General features: G+C 41.1%; 1 protein-coding gene across 1 annotated transcript in view; it reads right to left on the minus strand.

The window, feature by feature from the left end:
- NUP210L (nucleoporin 210 like) overlaps nt 1-20,194 on the minus strand; it is an 89,365-nt gene that overhangs the window by 46,557 nt on the left and 22,614 nt on the right. The window contains exons 12-15 of the mRNA XM_039218962.1: nt 8,864-9,001; nt 8,029-8,184; nt 4,570-4,768; nt 1,693-1,838 (exon numbers count right to left, since the gene is read on the minus strand). Of these exons, the coding sequence (XP_039074893.1) occupies nt 1,693-1,838; nt 4,570-4,768; nt 8,029-8,184; nt 8,864-9,001 (639 nt within the window). The remainder of the gene's footprint in view (nt 1-1,692; nt 1,839-4,569; nt 4,769-8,028; nt 8,185-8,863; nt 9,002-20,194) is intronic.

The following is a 20,194-nucleotide window of genomic DNA, read 5'->3' on the forward strand; positions in this document are numbered from 1 at the left end:
CTCTGTGCTGACTGCCAGCTCAGAGCCTGGAGCCTGTTTCAGTCTGTGACTCCCTCTCTCTCTGACCCTCCCCTGCTCACGCTGTCTCTCTCTCTCTCTAGAAATAAATAAAAACCTTATAAAAATTTTTTTAAAAATTAAAAAATGTTTATTTATTTTTGAGAGAAAGACAGAGCATGGGTGGGGCGGGGTGGGGGGCAGAGCAGAGAGAGGGAGACACAGAATCTGAAGCAGATTCCAGGCTCTCAGCTGTCAGCACAGAGCCCGACACGGGGCTTGAACCCATGAACAGTGAGATCATGACCCGAGCCAAAGTTGGATGCCCAACTTTCATGGGGTCAAGTCCCACGTCAGGCTTTGCGCTGACAGCACGGATCCTGCTTCAGACTCTCTGTCTCCTTCTCTCTCTGCCCCTCCCCCACTCATGTGCATTCTCTCTCTCTCTCTCTCAAAAATAAACATTAAGGGGCACTTGGGCGGCTCAGTTGGTTAAGCATCTGCCTTCAGTTCAGGCCATGACCTCACAGTTCAGGAATTCAAGCCTCACAGTGGACTCTGTGCTGACACCATGGAGTCTGCTTCGGATTCCCTCTCCCCCCACTCTCTGTGCCCCTATCCTGCCTGTGCTTTCTCTCTCAAAATAAATAAATAAATAAATTTTAAAAATAAATAAATAAACATTAAAATTTTTAAAAAGAAAAGAAAGAAAAGGAAAACCATCATATTACTTCCTCTGCTTTAATGATGGTTTTCATCCAGGGGAGATCTGATCTATGGAGACTCAATAAATATAAAATAAGGCTAGGAATGATCATAAAACAGAAAACCTAATGAAATGACAATGAACCACAGCCAAGTACTTTCACTTAATTAAGCAACTAGGAAGATTCACCCACTGAGAACAAAGGAAATATGTTTGAAGCATATGTTTAATACTCATGCTGCATATTGGGCAAGGAAGCCAACTTTAATGCAAATTTTACAGTTAATAACTTACCTTGCTTCTTTCATCAGTGTTAATTTTTCCTGCATGATTGCCTCCCTGTCCCAAGAGGCACTGAGTCTGGATGTGTCAGTATCTATGAGCAAGAACTTCCAGAGAGAGGCTGTAGCTCCCTAAGGGATCCACTATGAAAGCATCCTAGGCTCTATGTTTTGAAATGCCACCTGCCATAGTGTCCCAGTTATAGTGGGCTAGTTCTTAGGGCCCTCTATAATGACAGTTTTGCTGAAAATCTTGAAGTATAAAGAGTAAAAGAGAACAACCTCCCTCTCTAGAATAAGTTTTTTTCAGACTTCTTTAAAGGAGACTGTACTAATATTTAATATCTTATTCAGAGCCATGTTTACAGGGATAGACGCACATGTAAAAATTCAAATAGTACCTTAAGATTAGTGTATGTAATGTACTTTACTGTACATATTTTATACCTCAATAAAAAAGAAGAAAGGAGAAGATCTACAACTTGCTGATAGAGCTTTAAGATATTCCTGCGGCTAACATGAGGGAGAATACTCCCTGATACTCAGGGTGACAATGGAACCGTAAGTCTAAAAATGAAGGAGTGGTAAATAAAGAGAACACAAATATAACCGATCTTTAACAAAAATCACAGATAGCTGGGAAGACACTAAGTGGACATAGCGGGTTCCATGAAAAGATATGCCAGTTCCTTACCATGAATGCCTCACCTTTAGGGGTTCGTAAGCAGCAAATGTGGCACTGCTCTCCCAGTACTCTTCATACTCTGTCACACTCACTGTTACCAGAGTATGGCCTAGAGATTTGGCTACTATATGTGTACTAGAACAATGTGTTGGTCCAGGCCTTTGAATACCTGCAAATCAAGAAACATGACTTCATTAAGGTAATAAGCAGTCAGTTCTCAATGGGGATCAGTCTATAGAAATATAAGAATTTTGGGGCACCTAGGTGGCTCAGTCGGTTAAGCTTCCGACTTTGGCTCAGGTCATGATCTCACAGTTTGTGAGTTCAAGTCCCACATCAGGCTCTGTACTGGCAGCTCGGGGCCTGGAGCCTGCTTCGGATTGTGTCTCCCTCTCTCTCTGCCCCTCCCCTACTCATGCTCTGTCTATGTATATCAAAAGTAAATTTAAACAATTTTTTTTAAGAAACATAAGAATTTTAATACTTTAAAAAATCTTGATCTCACACACTAACTACAAGGCTCCCATTGTTTAAATCAAATCTATATAAAAATCTGTTCTTTCAGGGTACCTGGGTAGCTCAGTCAGTTGAGCGTCCAACTTAGGTCAGGTTATGATCTCACCGCTTGTGGGTTTGAGCCCCGCATCGGGCTCTGTGCTGACAGCTCAGAGCCTGGAGCCTGCTTTGGATTCTGTGTCTCCCGCTCTCTCTGCCCCTCCCATGCTCATGCTCTGTCTCTGTTTCCCAATAATAAATAAATGGTAAAAAAAAAAAAAAAAAAAAAAAAAAAAATCTGTTCTATTAACATATATCATGTAAGACCCAATTTTATGTTGAGAATATAAATATCAGCAAAGGCATATATAGTCTAAAAGGGGAAAGTGAATGTTTACATTAATTAAAATATTAATAGAAAATGATACGCATGGGCGCCTGAGTAGATCAGTCAGTTAAGCATCCAACGCCTGATTTTGGCTCAGGTCATGATTTCATGGTTCGTGATATCAAGTCCCGTGTTGAGCTCTGCACTGGGCCTGGAGTCTGCTTGAGATTCTCTCTCCTTTCTCTCTCTCTCTCTCTCTCTCTCTCTCTCCCTCTCTCCCTCTCTCTCTCTCCCTTTGCCCTCTCCCTTGCTCATGCTCTCTCTCTAAGATAAAAATTAAAAAAAGAAAATGATTAACATCATGGAACTCTAGAAAACAGAAAGATTACTTCTAGTTGGAGAGATAACGGAAGATTTAGATATGTATAAGATGTATCTCAACTGAGGTGTGAGCAAGGACGGAAATACAAATGAGATACACATGAGTATATGATTGGCAGATATAGGGAAATTTTCACTTAAGTAGTTTGTTTAGCCAGAGCGATATATGAAACCAAAATAAGAAGTTATGAAAAGCAGATTGGGTTTTCCTGTAGAAGCCTTAAACATAAAACTTAAAGGATTTCAGCTCTATTCCACCAGCAGTAAGAATCCTCTCGGTTTTTGAGTGGGAAAAGTAATAATGAAAGTGAGTTTCATTCAACTCCATGTGGTAGCCATGGATTATCAAAGGCAAGGAGCAGTTAGGAGGAAATTGTTATATTCTAGGTAAGAGATAGTGAGGGCCTAAAAATTAGGAGACACACCTTGAGAACAGAGAAGAGGAAGGAGATATTTTTTTTAATATTTATTTATTTGAGAGACAGAGGGGAGAGAGAGAGAGAGTGTGTGTGCACAAGTGAGGGAGGGGCAGAGAGAGAGAGGGAGATGAGAATCCTAAGCAGGCTCCACAAAGCCTGATGTGGGGATCAAACCCATGAATGATGAGCTCATGACGAGCTGAAATCAAGAGTCAGATGCTTAACTGACTGAGCCATCCAGGCGCCCCAAAAGAGATATTATGTCGTATACTTAGCAAGGGCAAAGGAGAAGTCCAAATTATAGATGTACTGTGAGAATTAAATGAGCTAACATATGGAAAGTATTCAGAACAATGGCTAAGTAAATGTTAGATGATACCCATTATAATTACTGATTAAAAAACAACAGTAATCAGGGGGCGCCTGGGTGGCTCAGTTGGTTGAGCGTCAGACTTCGGCTCAGGTCGTGATCACAGGGTTCATGGGTTCGAGCCCCATATCGGGGTCTGTGCTGACAGCTAGCTCAGAGCCTGGAGCCTGCTTCGGATTCTGTCTCCTTCTCTCTCTGGCCCTCCCCTGCTCATGCTATCTGTCCCTCTCTCTCAAAAAAATAAATAAAACATTTTTTTAAAATTAAAAAAAAAAAAACCAACAGTAATCAGGATCACATACAATGTTTAATAACAGAAAATGATGGTCTTTATGGACAGCTTGTTCATATTCTCTTTTTATTAGAAAAAGATACTTTCTTGGGGCTCCTGGATGGCCTCCATCAGTTAAGCATCCAACTTTGGCTCAGGCCATTATCTCATGGTTTATGAATTCAAGCCCCGCGTTGGGCTCTGTGCTGACAACATGGAGCCCACTTCGGATCTTCTGTTCCCTCTCTCCCTGGCCCTTCTCCCACTCTCAAAAATGAACAAACATTGAAAAAAAAAGAAATAAAAAGATACTTTCTCTTTTTTTGAGTAAATTTTATAATGGCACTATATCCATCTTAGAAAGACGTATGACATATATATTAAAGAAGAAAGACGAAAAGAGCTCTAGATTACAAAGACCTTCGTGTAAGGAATAGCCACAATGACTCTGAACATGCTATTCAATTTCTGTGCCTTTGCTTTTAAATTACATTATAACAAGGCAGTTGATGGAATAAAAAGTACTATAAAGAAAGGGAGTATGTGGATTTAGACTATTATTTGTAGTTTCCGAATTGATGACTGGTCCTTTCATTCAAAGACAAAGAAAGTAGAAAATGAAAGGCTTACTCTTACCTTCCTTAAGAAGAGTAAAGACCCCCTGCTTATCCATGTTCAGATGTAACAATAAATGAGAGCAGTCTGTGAACATGAGGACTTCTTTGGTCTCCTTATTTATGTGATACATTGCGATAGGGATTTCTATAATCTGGCCAATCTCCACATCAGCATGAAATGGTAACAGTTCCATTTTGTTCAGTTTCAGGACATATATCTAGAGGGGAAAAAATTAATCTTTCAAGAAAGTTATGTTAGGCATGTCTAAGAAGAAAAGAAAGTGTTCCTTAAATATTTAAATACATACATAAACACATATGTATGTTTTGTATACAAAACTATGTATCTTACACTGTGTGTATGTTGGGGGGTGAGGGTTAATCATGTCACTCATTTAATTCCTTCATCAACTGATTTCTCTAAAGCATCTAACACCATACAGCAGGAATCTGGCAAATGATGGACAGTGTCCAATTTTCTTAGTTTTTGTAAGCTAAGAATGGTTTTTACATCCTTAAAAGGTTTTAAAATAAAGAACGACAAAGAAGAATATGAGAACATACACGTGGTCTGCAAACGCCAACACAGTTACTACCTGGCCCTTTACAGAAAAAGTTTGCTGACCTCAGATACAGAGACTTCTTCCTCTTCTGGGTATCTTTTAAAAAATATCTTTTGTCTTTGGTACAGATTGAATGTTTGTGTCCCCCCTCAAATTCCTATGTTGAAATCCTAATTCCCCAAAGTGATGGTGTTAAGAGGTGAGAACTTTGGGAGGTGATCAGGTCATGATGAAATTAGTGCCTTTATCAAAGAGACCCCGCAGAAGCCCCTAGCCTCCTACCATGTGAGAACATAGCAAAAAGCCTTCTAAGAATCTGGAATTTTCCCTCACAAGACACCGAATCTGCTGGTGCTGTGATTCTGGACTTCCCAGCCTCCAAATGGTGAGGAATAAGTTTCTGTTGTTCATACACCACCCAGTCTACAGTGTTTTGTAGCACAAAGGGACTATTTTTTCTGTCACTTTCCTTGCTCCTTCTGCTAGTTCATCTCATTCTGCCTACATCCCTTAAATGACACATATTACTCAGAGTCCATCTTCTCTTCCAACTATATGCTCTTCCTGGGAAATCTTACCCAGTTCCAAAACTTCAATGACCAACCATATGCTGATAATTCTCAATGTTTATTTCTGTCCTAATCTTTCAGTTGTACTTCAGAACCCTATTTCCAATAACAAACATTCACCCACACGCTCCACAGGTGAATCACACTAAATGTATTCAAAACTGAATCCATCATCTTCCTCTTTTTCTTTTTCCTTTTCTTGCATTTTATATTCACCCAGCTGCCAAAGCTAGAAACCTTTGTGTCTTTAAATCTTTCAGTCTTCCCCACCCCACTGGGCATCAAATCTGACTAAATCTACCTCCAAAACAACCCTCCATTTCCCCCCTTTTCTATATTATCAATACCATATTACTAGGTCAGGCTTAACTGGACACTTTTGCCTTCCTTTCTCCCTTCAATCAATTCTAAACTACTAGTATACACCACTAGCAACTATCTTCCATTCCTTTTTTTTTTTTTTTTTTAATGTTTTTTTTAATTTATTTTTAGGAGAGAGAGAGAGAGAGACAGCGTGAGCAGGGGAGGGTCAGAGAGAGAGGGAGTCACAGACTGAAACAGGCTCCAGGCTCTGAACTGGAAGTCAGCACAGAGCCCGACGCGGGGCTCGAACCCACGAACCGCGAGATCATGACCCAAGCGAAAGTCGGACGCTTAACCAACTAAGCCACCCAGGCACCCCATTCCATTCCTTTTTTTAATTATACTTGTTGACAGACAAAAAATAATCAGATATTTTCTAAACACAAGCTCTACCATATTATTGACATTAAAACATGGGATGGCTCTCCACCGTCTACTGTGGAGGTCAGCAAATATTTTCTAGAAAAAGCTACACAGCAAATATTTTAGGCCTTAGGGGAGCACACGGTTTCTGTAGCAACCCCAAACTCTGCAGTTGTGGCTTGAAAGCAGCAATACATAAATCAAAGAAGATGGCTGTATTCTGATAAAACTTTCTCAAAAAATCAACAGGTTGAGTTTGATTCTTAGGCCTCAGTTTGGCTTGATCTTTCAAAGTCTTGTTCAAATTTTCATCTCTTTATGACAGACTGTGAATAGTCACATCTACAAGGATTTCTCTTTTATATATTAATAATATTTTTAGTACACAATTCAAGTAGCTCTCAATCATATACTGCTTTAAAATAACTCATATAATTTCCATAAATGTTCTTTAACTTCATGTGACTAGATCTCCCAAATGGAATTTAGATTCTTTAAAGTAGGGACGGTATGGTATGTTTCTTTGAATGTCCTATGATATCTGGTATGGTGTTAAGTGCCTTAAGGGTACTTAGGAAATGTTCCCTGAATGATAAGAAAATGCTAAGTCTTTCAGGGGACAACATGCATTAATCTATATCAAAAGTAAAGAAAAAACAAGAATGTGATTATATAATATAGTAAAAAGAAATTTTTAGTTAAGACAAATATGAGACCAGAAATAAAGTTACTATGAAGGTCATGTGATAATAATAACAAAATAGTGGGGCGCCTGGGTGGCTTAGTCGGTTAAGCGTCCGACTTTCACTTAGGTCATGATCTCGCGGCTCGTGGGTTCGAGCCCCGCATCAGGCTCTGTGCTGACTGCCAGCTCAGAGCCTGGAGCCTGTTTCAGTCTGTGACTCCCTCTCTCTCTGACCCTCCCCTGCTCACGCTGTCTCTCTCTCTCTCTCTCTCTCCTAGAAATAAATAAAACATTAAAAAAATTTAAAAAAAAATAATAATAACAAAATAGAGTAACAAAAATAAATGATATTAATTAAGTATTGAATATATTCTAAGCACTGAAGTAAACTTTATCTCATTTAATTCTGACAATAACCCTTTGAAGTAGATAGTATCGTTATCTCCATTTGAGAGATAAGGAAACAAGAAAACCCATTCAGTAGCTGGCTATGAAGTGAAGCAGGATTCAACCAAAGTCCAGGAATATTTAAGGAATACGTACTTCCAGACTGAATTTGAGCCTCATTTTCAAATACCCAATTTGGACTAGAAAGATTTCTAAACATGTTCTGTACTTGGGGCGCCTGGGTGGCTCAGTCAGTTAAGTGTCCAACTTCGGCTCAGGTCATGATCTCACGGTTCGTGGGTTTGAGCCCCACGTCAGGCTCTGTGCTGACAGCTTGGAGCCTGGAGCTGCTTCAGATCCTGTGTCTCCCTCTCTCTCTGCCCCTCCCCTGCTCATGTTCTCTCTCTCTCTCTCTCAAATATAAATAAACATTAAAAAATACACCACCACATTCTGTACTTAAATGTATTATTTTTGTTTGTTCTGTACTTAAATTTAGATAGCAATGTCTCCGGGGTGATAATAAGGGTCTTTGGAGAGTTACTCACCTTGATTTCTCCGTATCGAAAGGGATTTTGTACATCTCGGGCCAGAACGGTACCGCTCCCCCTGACCTGGCCTGCAGTCACCAGTCCTTTAGTTGTCACCATGGCCACTGTTTCATTAGAAGAGATCCAAGTGAAGTTGCCACTGCCACCCTCTATCTGCGAAAAAATACAACCGTATTTATATTTAACTGCCAAAGAAACAAAAGGGAATTTAAGCAAAGATGTAAAACCTAGTGAAATAAAGTTTAAGAAATAATAAAACTACATAAGAAATTATTTCTGGGGGCACCTGGGTGGCTCAGTCGGTTAAGTGTCCAACTTGGGCTCAGGTCATGATCTCACAGTGCGTGAGTTCAAGCCCCACATTGGTCCCTGTGCTCACAGCTCAAAGCCTACACCCTACTGCAGATTCTGTGTCTGCCTCTCTCTTTGCCCCTCCCCTGCTAAAAAATAAATAAACATTAAAAAAATAAATTATTTCCAGATGCATTAAGCAGCTCTGATGCTATAGTAAAGTAGCTACATGGGCACGGGAGATGCTAAGCAGAGGTAATGTAATGTCAGTATCACAAAATGTCAGAAAAGGCAACAAGGGAGCTTGACAAAACTTTACAAAAGTCACAAGTAATGACTACATGAAAGAGAGACAGAAAGTACAGCATGTCTTATCAGGATGATAGTATTCAAGAACATGACTTGGTTGTCACCAGAAACTGGGTTATGCTATTAGGATTAGGGGGAGAATTTTTTAAACATTAACCAAATTTCAATAAATTAAGCTATCAAAGAAACTGACTTATCTTTTTGTAAATTTTCATATTACCGAACACCATACCTGCACTTTATAACGATATAATATTCCCATAGGATGATGAGGAAATGCCAGAAATTTGGGTGTAAGCTTAATAGGAAAATAAATCTTCACTTCTTGCTGGTGTACAATGGGAAATTTTATAAGCTGAATATTTTTATTCTATAAGAAAAAGGGTGCAAAATAGACTTTATAAGGACTTTGTTTACAATCCACATTCATTTTCAAAGTATCAGCAAAATTGTGTGCTAATGAATTACTCAACTAGTTTGTTTTTCTAAAAGAAGTAAATAAATATTCCTATTCATTAAAGAAGCACAGCTATTATAGTCCAATAATAATGAAAGGGCTTTTATCAGACTTAAAATAAGTATCACCGTCAGAGAAAATTGTCAAAATTTCCTGACATAACAAAGTTTTATCAGCATAAGAAGGGATAGCATAGTTTCAGAAAGAAAGACCCTTGAACAACCAACAGTTAAATATGTTAACTATAAAGACAAAGTGATATCCCAAGCCATTAAGAAGAAAAGTAACATTAAAGGTGCTAGGGTAAGGCAATCCCTTCATCATTAAAGAAAGAGCAAGGATGGGGGCGATTTATACAGGTAAAACAGACTGCTGACACTCAACTATCCTGGCTGTTCCCTACAAAGGGAAAAATCAATCAATCAATTTTTTTATCTGTCTGGTTTTTAAAATTAAAAAAAAATTTTTTAATGTTTTATTTATTTCTGAGAGAGAGCGTAACCAGGGATGGTCAGAGAGAGAGGGAAACACAGAATCTGAAGCAGGCTCCAGGCTCTGAGCTAGCTGTCAGCACAGAGCCTGACCCGGGGCTCAAAACCACAGTCTGTGAGATCATGACCTGAGCCGAAGTCGAACGCTTAACCGACTGAGCCACCCACATGCCCCTAAGTCTTTCAGTTGAAAAGAACATTATTCTGCTATAAGATATGGGTGTTCTGGGGGCTAAGGAAGATGGTGGCCAACCCAGATCTAAGAGCTAGGCTCCTCCCATGAATACAGCCAGATAACTATCAGACTGTCCTAAACACCCCCAAACTGACCCGAGGACTGGCAGAACAAACTCCACAACTAGAGGTGGAAGAGAAGCCATGCTGAAGAAGGTAGGAAGTACTAAGACACGGTTTGGGAGGGAAACAGATCATGGCCACTGTGGTGGGGAGGGAGCCACAGTTGATCACAAAGAAGGGTGAGGGCAGACGTACAGGGAAGTACAGGGAAAAAATGATTCCCCATAGCAACTGGCTAGGAAACTGGAAGGCAAGAGGGGCTGAATTTTCTGAGTTCTTGGAAACTTCAGGGCTTAAGACCTGGAGTTTTTATATATACATATATATATATATATATATATATATATATTTTATTTCTAGGAGAGAGAGAGAGAGAGCGTGAGCAGGGGAGGGTCAGAGAGAGAGGGAGACACAGACTCTGAAACAGGCTCCAGGCTCTGAGCTGGCAGTCAGCACAGAGCCCGACACGGGGCTCGAACCCACAAACCGCGAGATCATGACCTAAGTGAAAGTCGGACACTTAACCGACTAAGCCAACCAGGCGCCCCTTAAGACCTGGAGTTTTGAAGGTCAATGGGGGAGCTCCTGGGTGGCTCAGTTGGTTGAGCATCCAACTTCAGCTTAGGTCATAATCTCACAGCTGGTGAGTTGCTCTGTGCTGACAGCTCAGAGCCTGGAGCCTGCTTCAGATTCTGTTTCCCTCTCTCTGACCCCTCCCCCACTCATGCTCTGTGTGTGTGTGTCTCTCTCTCTCTCAAAAATTAAAAAAAAACAAAAGGTCACTGGGCATCCCTCCTGGAGGGAAGGCAGAGCAAACAGCCCTGGACACACAGCATGGAAACAGAGATCTGAAGAGTGTCTGGGACACACAGTGGGGGGGTTATGCGCTCTTCTCCACCTGCATCCCAGGGAGGCAGCATTCACAGAGAGACCCCTCCAGGAACAAAGGAACTAGCAGGCCCCGTTTCCCTCCACCATCACCCCGCACCCAGGGCCACCTGCTGGGAACTAGCGAGAGCCCACACTCCTACCTACCTTGCTTACACCCCGCCCGCTTGAGCTCCAGCGGACCCACCGCTCCCCTCCGCTCGCCTCAGTCCCAGCACAGCAAGCTTCCAACCCCAGAAGAGCGCTGCGAACCCCTGCCCACACCACGTCTCTCAACCAGGGGGGGTTCGGCAAGGCCGGGTTCCGGTGATGGCAGTGGCGACAGATTGCATCGCATAAGCAGACCAGAGCACGTCCAGTTAGAAGTCGCCACACTCAGAAGCTGTGGTTCATCTACACGCTGGAATACTACATGGCGGTGAGAAAGAATGGAATCTGGCCATGTATAGCAACATGGATGGAACTTGAGGGTGTTAGGCTGGGCGAAGTGAGTCAGGCAGAGAAGGACAGATATATGTTTGCACGTATGGAAGGATTAAGAGGAACTTAATGGAGGACCGTGGGGGAGAAGAAGGGGGAAAATAGTGGGGGAGAGGGGGAGGCAAACCATGAGAGACTCTTGAATGCCCAGAACAAACTGAGGACTGATGGGTATGGGGGGGGAGGAGAAGGGGGGAGATGGGCATGGAGGAGGGCACTTGTGGGGATGAGCACTGGGTGTTATAGGGAAACCAACTTGACAATAAACTATTAAAAAAAAAAGAAGAAGCCGCCACACTCAGGCCAGGGACCAGACACTGCCCACAGCAGACAGAAAGCCTCTGCAGGTGATGGGCCTGAAGGCTAAAGCCAGGATGCGACAGCAGAGCACAAGCAGACAGTACACGCTGGAGCTGCTCCCGGAAGCGCCGGGACCTGGGCGACAGGGGACCCTACACGGCAGGGCATGACAGGACCTCTTCTTCACACGGCCACTACCTTCAGCAGCAGGAGACGCAGCCGACTCTCAATACACAGAGATGGGCGCAGAGACTTAGACAAAATGGGAAGCCAGAGGAATCAGTCCAGTGAGAAAACAGGAAAGATCACGGCCAGAGATCGAGGTGAAACAGAGGGAAGTAACATGCCTGATGGAGAATCAAAGTAATGACCAGGGGCACCTGGGGGGCTTAGTCGGTTAAGCGTCCGACGTTGGCTTAAGTCATGATCTCACGGATGGCAAGTTCGAGCCGAGCCCCAGGCTCTTTGCAGACAGCTCAGAGCCTGAAGTCTGCTTCGGATTCAGTGTCTCCCCCTCTTTCTCTGCCCCTTCCCTGCTTGCACTCTGTCTCTCTCTCAAAAAGAAACATTAAATAAATAAATAAATAAATAAGTGACGATCATAAAGATACTCACTGGACTTGAGAAAAGAGTAGAGGACACCAGTGAGACCATTAATGCAGAGATAAGGAACAACATAGCAGAGATAAAGGGCTCAATGAACAAAACGAGAAACATGCTTGATGGCATGAACAGCAGGCTGGAGGAAGCACAGGAACGAATCCGTGACTTAGAAGACAGTCATGGAAAAGCACTGAAGCAGAACAAAAAGGAGAAAAAAGAATGAATCTCTTCACAAAACGAGAAGAGATTTAGGGAACTCAGTGACTCTAGCAAGCATAAAAACATTTGGGGTGCCTGAGTGGCTCAGTCAGGTAAGCGTCTGACTTCAGTTCAGGTCATGATCTTGTGGTCTCTGGGTTCGAGCCCTGCGTCAGGCCCTCTGCTGACAGCTCAGAGCCTGGTGCCTGATTCTGATTCTGTGTCTCCCTCATTCTCTGCCTCTCCCCTGCTCGTGCATGCTCTCTCTCTCTCTCTCTCTCAAAAATAAACATTAAAAAGAAAAATGTTAAAATATTTGTCTTATAGGAGTCCTAGAAGTAGAAGAAAGGAAAGGGGGCAGAGGTTTATTTGAAGAAATAAGAGCTGAAACCTTCCTTCATCTGGGGAAGGAAACAGATATCCAGATCCAGGAGGCACAGAGGACCCCCAACAAAAATAGATCTGCACCAAGACACACTGTAATTAAGGTGGCAGAATAATCTCATAGGCGACCGGGTGGCTCAAGGCAGTTAAGCATCTGACTCTTGATTTCAGCTCAGGTCATGATCCCATGGTTCATGAGATTGGGCCCCATGTCTGACTCCATGCTGATAGCACAGAGCATGCTTCATATTCTCTCTCTCTCTCTCTCTCTCCCTCCTTCACCCCCACTTTCACATACACGCTCTCAAAAATAAACATTAAAAAAATTATTAAAGTGGCATCTGGGTGGCTCAGTCAGTTAAGCATCTGTCTTTGGTTCAGGTCATGATCCCCTGGTTAGTGGGTTCAAACTCCATGTTGGGCTCTCTGCTGTCAGCCTAGAGCCCACTTTGGATCCTCTATTCTCTTCTCTTTCTGCTCCTTCCCCACTTGTGGTCTTTCTCTCTCTCTCTCAAAAACAAAAACATTTTTAAAAAAGTATTAAAAAAAGAAAAAATCTTAAAAGCAGCAAGACAAAAGAAGACAGTTACATACAAGAGAAGCCCCGTAAAGCTATCGGTAGATTTTTTTCCAAGCCAGAAGGGAGAAGCATGATCAATGTGCTGAAAGAGAAGAATCTGCAGCCAAGAATACTCTATCCAGCAAGACTATCCATCAGAACAGAAGCAGAGATAAAGAGTTTCCCAGACAAACAGAAACTAAAGAAGTTCATGACCACTAAACCAGCCCTACAAGAAAACTAAAGAGGACAATATGAATAGTAAGGAGAGACTGTTAGTGAGAATATATAAAGTAGAAAATACAAAAGAAGTAAAAATGAATATTTCTGTGAAAATTCACTCAAGGAACTCACAAAATAAAAGGATGTAAAATACGATAACATATACCTAAAGAATGAGAAAGGGTTCAAAGTTAAACAATCATCAACTTAATATAGACTGCTTTATGCAGAAATTATATACAAACCTAATGGTAACCACAAACAAAACCACTAATAAGTAAGCAAAGAATGCAAGAAAGAAATCCAAATACATCACTAAAGAAAACCAGCAAATGATGAAAGAGGGAAAGACAAAGATCAGAGAAAATCTTCAGAAACAAGTAACAAAATGGCAATAAATACATATCTACCAATAATGACTTTGTTTTTAAAAAAAAACTTAATGTTTTATTTGTTTTTTATTTCATTTCATTTCATTTATTTTATTTACTTCTGAGAGAGAGAGACCGCGTGAGCAGGGGAGGGTCAGAGAGAGAGGGAGACACAGAATCTTAAACAGGCTCCAGACTCTGAGCTAGCTGTCAGCACAGAGCCCGACGCGGGGCTGGAACCCACGAACTGTGAGATCATGACCTGAGCCGAAGTCAGACACTTAACCAACTGAGCCACCCAGGTGCCCCCCCCAATAATAACTTTGAATATAAGTGCACTAAATGCTCCAATCAAAGGACCCAGAGTTAACAGAACGGGTAAACAACAACAGAAAACAATACCAAACTATACGCTGCCTACAAGAGACTCATTTTGTTTATTTACTCAATATTTTATTTTTAAGTAATCTCTACATCCAATGTGGGGCTTGAATCTACAACCGCAAGATCAACAGTCGCATGTTCTACTGACTGAGCTAGCCAGGTACCCAAAAAGGGACTCAGTCTAGACCTAAAGACACCTGCAGATTGAAAGTGAAGGGACACGGGGCACCTGGGTGGCTTAGTCGGTTAAGCGTCCGACTTTCGCTTAGGTCATGATCTCGCGGTTCGTGGGTTCGAGCCCCGCGTTGGGCTCTGTGCTGACTGCCAGCTCAGAGCCTGGAGCCTGTTTCAGTCTGTGACTCCCTCTCTCTCTGACCCTCCCCTGTTCACGCTCTCTCTCTCCTAGAAATAAAAATAAAACATTAAAAAAAAAAAAAAAAGAAAGTGAAGGGACAGATAAATATTTATCATGCAAATGGATATCAAAAGAAAGCTGAAGTAGCAATACAGACTTTAAAACAAAGACAGTAACAAGAGACAAAGAAGAGCACTGTAATAATAAAGGGGACAATCCAACAAGAAAATGTAACAATTGTAAATATTTATGTATCCAACATGGGAGAACCCAAATACATAAAACAGTAAGAAACATAAAAGAACTAGTTGGTTATCACTGAATACAATACAGTATACAATAATATTCTATACAATAACAGTAAGGAACTTAAACTCCCGACTCACATCAATGGACAGGTCATCGAAACAGAAAACCCACAAGGAAACAATGGCTTTAAAAGACACACTGGGCTATATGGATTTAACAGATATATTCAGAATATTCCATCCCCAAACAGCAGAATATACATTCTTTTCACGTGTATGTGGAACATACTCCAAAACAGATCACAAAACAAGCATCAACAAGTTCAGAAAGACTGAAGTCATACCATGCATCTTTTCTGACTACAATGCTATGAAATCAGAAGTCAACCACAAGAAAAAATCTGGGAATACCACAAATACGTGAAGGTTAAACAGACAATGAATGGGTCACCACGAAATAAAAGAATACAGAAGTACACAAAAACAAATGAAAATAAACCACAAGGATTCAAAACCTTTAGGATGCAGCAAGAGTGGTTCTAAGTTTATAGCAATACAGGCATACCTCAAGAAGCAAGAAAAATCTCAAATAAACAATCGAAACTTACACTTAAAGGAGCTAGAAAAAGGACAACAAACAAAACCTAAAGCCAGTAAAGGAAGGAAATAATAAAGATTAGAGCAGAAATAAATGATCTAGAAACTGAAAAACAATTGAACAGACCAATGAAACCAGGAGCTGATTCTTACACTTATCAAAATGAAAAGTGGAAGGACCCAAATAAATAAAATCACAAATGAGAAAGAAATAACAACCAAACCTACAGAAATAGAAGTATAAGAGAATATTATGAATAACTATACGACAACAGGTTGTACAACCTAGAAGAAAAGGATTAAATCCTAGAAACCTATAACCTATGAAAACCAAAACAGGAAGAAATAGAAACATCGAACACACTGTTTACCAGAAATGAAATTGTATCACCAATCAAAAAATTGCCAACAAACAGAAGACCAGGGCCAGATGGATTCAGAGGTGAGTTCTATCAAACATTTAATGAAGAGTTAATACCTACTCTTCTGGGGGCACCTGAGTGGCTCAGTCAGTTAATCGTCCTACTCTTGGTTTCAGCTCAGGTCATGATCTCACAGTTTGTGAGTTCAAGCCCCGGAAGAAGCTCCGTACTGGCAGTGCAAAGCCTGCTTGGAATTCTCTCTCTCCTTCTCTTCCTGCCCCTCCCCCACTAGTTCTCTCTCTAAAATAAACAAACATCGGGGCGCCTGGGGGGCTCAGTCTGTTAAATGTCTGACTTCGGCTCAGGTCAGGATCTCACCACTGTGTCTCTCTCTCTGCACCTCTCCCACTCTCAGACTCTCTCTCTCTCTCTCTCAAAAATGAATAAATGTTAAAAAAAAATTTTAAAAGCTTTCCTTTGAGATCACAAAGAAAAATTGGCCATTATTACCATGTCTGTTTGGCATTGTACTGGAGATCATGAATAAGGCAAGAAAAAAAGTAAAAGGTATTATGGTTGGAAAAAGTGGGTATTGGATTAGGACAGGAAAGAAACAAATCTGTCAATAATTGTAGATGATACGATAGAAAACCTAAATGATTCTACAGATTATTAGAATTATTGAGGCACCTAGGTGGCTCAGTTGGTTAAATATCTAACTCTTGGTTTCGGCTCAAGTCATGATCTCAAAGTTTTGTGAGTTCAAGCCTTGTGTCAGGCTCTATGCTATCAACACAGAGCCTGCTTGGGATTCTCTCTCTCCCTCCCTCTCTGCTCCTCCGCTGCTCTCTCTCTCTCTCTCTCAAAAAAAAAAAAAGGGTTCAGAGCCAATTTATTATAGACAAATACTAGAAAAAAACAAAACGTCCTTCAATAGCTGGTTAAAAAACTCTAGTGTATCTATACAATGGAATATAACTCAGCAGTTTTTTTAAATTAAATATTGATACATGCAACAATTTAGATAGATCTTAAGGGCACTATGCTTAGTACATTCAGTTTCTTATCCATCACCATGATCAATTTTAGAACATTTTCATTCACCAAAACCAAACCCTATACCTTAGCTGTCACTCTCCAAGTTCTCCACCCCCTCCCCCAGTCCTAGGGGACCACTCATCTGCTTTCTGTCTCTACAGACTGGCCTACTTGCGAGATTTCACATGAATGGAATCATACATCATGTGGCCTCTGTGTCTATTTTTTTTTACTTAGCATGATGTTTTCAAGAATTATCCCAGTTGAAGCATATATGAGTACTTTTTTTTTTTCTATTGCCAAATATTCCCGTGTGGAATATGGATCTGCCATAATTTATTATCTTCTCCCCAGCTGACCAACATTTGGGCTGTTTCCACTTTCTATCATAAGTAATGCTGCGATGAACATTGATACATAAGCTTTTGAGTCATCATCTTTACATATTTCTTGCATCTATACATAAAAGCAGAAGTGCTGGGAGATACAGTAGTTCTATTTTTGCCTTTTGATAACTGCCAGGTGTTTTCCAAAGCAGCTACACCATTTATACACTTACACACATTCTCATCAATAGTGTATAAGGGTTCAAATTTCTCTATATGCTCATTAATACTTGCCATTGTCTGTCCTTTTCATTTTCATTTTTTTTTTTAATTTTTTGGTTCATTTTAGCCAGTGGGTGTGAAGTGATATCTCATTATGATTTTGATATGAATTTTCCTAATGACTAATTATATTGAACATCTTTTTATATGTTTACTGGCCATTTGTACATCTTTTTCGTCCTATGTACTATTTTTACAACTTCCTATAAATCTAAAATTTCAAAATAAACAGTGTAAGTTACTAATGATAACTCTTCCTCCAAAATGGTTATGTGTTCCAATATATTCAATAAAGACTTTCCAAATTTCAGATCATAATAATCCACATATTAATCGCAATGCAGAAAAAGATGAACTATTATCTCTTGACAGGTACTAAGGAAACTAGGAAAACCCAAGGACTATCGCTAGCCTCACGGAATTGAGAGTATAGTAGGTATCAGGGCGCCTGGGGGCTCAGTCGGGTGAGCATCCGACTTCAGCTCAGGTCATTATCTCACGGTTCGTGGGTTTGAGCCGCGCGTCAGGCTCTGGGCTGACAGCTCAGAGCCTGGAGCCTGCTTCGAACTCTGTGTCTCCCTCTCTCTTTGTCTCTCCCCTGCTCACGCTCTGCCTCTGTCTTCCTCCCCCCTCAAAAATAAACATTAAAAACAATTTTAAGTGAAGCTTTATTTAAAAAAGAAAAGAGTATAGTAGGTGTCAATTACAATTTCCACACCAAATCTGAACTTGATAAACAGCAGGGTTAGGCAAAAATATAAAAAATAAAAACAATTTTTAAAGGAGTAAGGGTGTGGGGCACCTGTGTGACTCAGTGGGATAAGAATCCAGCTTTGGCTCAGGTCATGATCTCCTGGTTTGTGAGTTTGAACCCCATGTCAGGCTCTGTGCTGAGAGCCTGGAGCCTGCTTCAGATTCTGTGTATGCCTCTCTCTGCCCCTCCCCCACTCGCATTTTTCCTCTCTCTCTAAAAAATAAACATTAAAAAATAAATCAAAATAAAAAGGGTGAGCTCTGATTTTAAAACATTATGTTTTAAAAAGCAGGATTTTGGGGATTGAAGAATGATTCTAGAATAGTGTCAAATGGCCAGAAATGTCGTAACAATGTACAAAAAAAAATCACTGTGTATTAAATATTGTTGAAAAAATTGAGGGGGTGCGTGGCTGGCTCAGTTGGTAGGGTATGTCATCCTTGACACCTCAGGTCATGAGTTCAAGCCCTACACCGGGTGTAGAGATTACTTAAAAAAAAAAAAAAAAAAAAAGAGGGGCACCTGGGTGGCTCAGTTAAGTGTCTGACTTCAGCTCAAGTCATGATCTGATGGTTCCTGAGTTAAGAGCCCTGCATTGGATCCTGCTTAGGATTCTCTCTCTCTCCTTTGCTCTCTCTGCTCTTCCCTCTCAAAATAAATAAACTTTAAAAAAAAAAAAAGGAAAACTGTTAAAGAAATATTGTTGAAAAAACTGGACATATTTTACTAATGAATGTAAACCTATACTTGATATAAGTAACCCAAACACCATTTAACAAATACTTATTTCTGCCAACTATACGTTTAGTCGCTCTGTTAGATGTTTGGGCAATAGATGTGAACAAAGTAAGCATAATCATTGCCCTCAAAGTTTATAATCTGATAAAAAGGAGCAAATAATAACAGTAAAATGTGATGAATATTATGACCTGTGAAGTTTGGGGAGTTCTGAGAATATATGAAAGTGGAAAACAAGCCTGAAGAAGTAATGTTTCACACTGAGTAGACAAAGTATCGTAGACAAATCATATTTGTTTATAATAATGAAAATAAACAAATGGAAATTAAGCTTAGAGGCAAAAAGGAAGAATGCATTTTCTAGAAACTGAAAGTTCAGTGTGGCTGAAACACAACAGAGGGAGAGGGACAGGACCTGCAGCTGGAAAAGCTGTCACAGGCCAATCATTCAGGTAGAGTCACAAAGCAAATGGCCACAGTATTTTTTTTAATGTTTATTTATTTTTGAGAGAGAGAGAGAGAGAGAGCACAAGCAGGGGAGGGGCAGAGAGAGCGGGAGACACAGAATGTGAAGCAGCTCCAGGCCCTGAGCTGTCAGCACAGAGCCCGACGCGGGGCTTGAACCCATGAACTGTGAGATCCTGACCTGAGCTGAAGCTGGACCCTTAACTGACTGAGCCCCCCAGGTGCCTCTAGACAGGCTTACTAAGCTGAATATGAAATAATAGTGAGTAGCAGGAAACAGCAGAATTAAAAGTATAGTCTAAACGGAGCAGCCACTGTCTGTCCCAGCTAATCACTGTTAGATTCTCCCTCTCTCTCTTTTTTTTTGGAGAGAGTGCAAGAAGGGGAGGGGCAAAGAGAGGGGGACAGAGGGTCTGAAGCGGACTCTGCGCTAACAGTAGAGGGCCCAGCCCAGGGCCTGAACCCACAGACACTGAGGTTACGACCTGAGCCAAAGTCGGACCCTCAACCAACTAAGCCATCCAGGTGCCCCTATCAGATTTTCATATAACCTAGAGAAGCAGAAATGAGTTTTGTTTAAATCAAGGGGCGTCTGGCTGGCTCGACTGGTTAAGTGTCCGACTTAGGCTCAGGTCATGATCTCATGGTCCATGAGTTCAAGCCCCACGTCGGGCTCTGTGCTGACAGCTCAGGGCCTAGAGTCTGCTTCAGATTCTCTGTCTCACTCTCCCTCTGCCCCTCCCCAGCTCACACTTTGTCCTCTC

The sequence above is a fragment of the Hyaena hyaena genome, unplaced genomic scaffold (assembly GCF_003009895.1).
Source record: "Hyaena hyaena isolate Hyena2069 unplaced genomic scaffold, ASM300989v1 scaffold_783, whole genome shotgun sequence".
Taxonomy (NCBI): domain Eukaryota; kingdom Metazoa; phylum Chordata; class Mammalia; order Carnivora; family Hyaenidae; genus Hyaena; species Hyaena hyaena.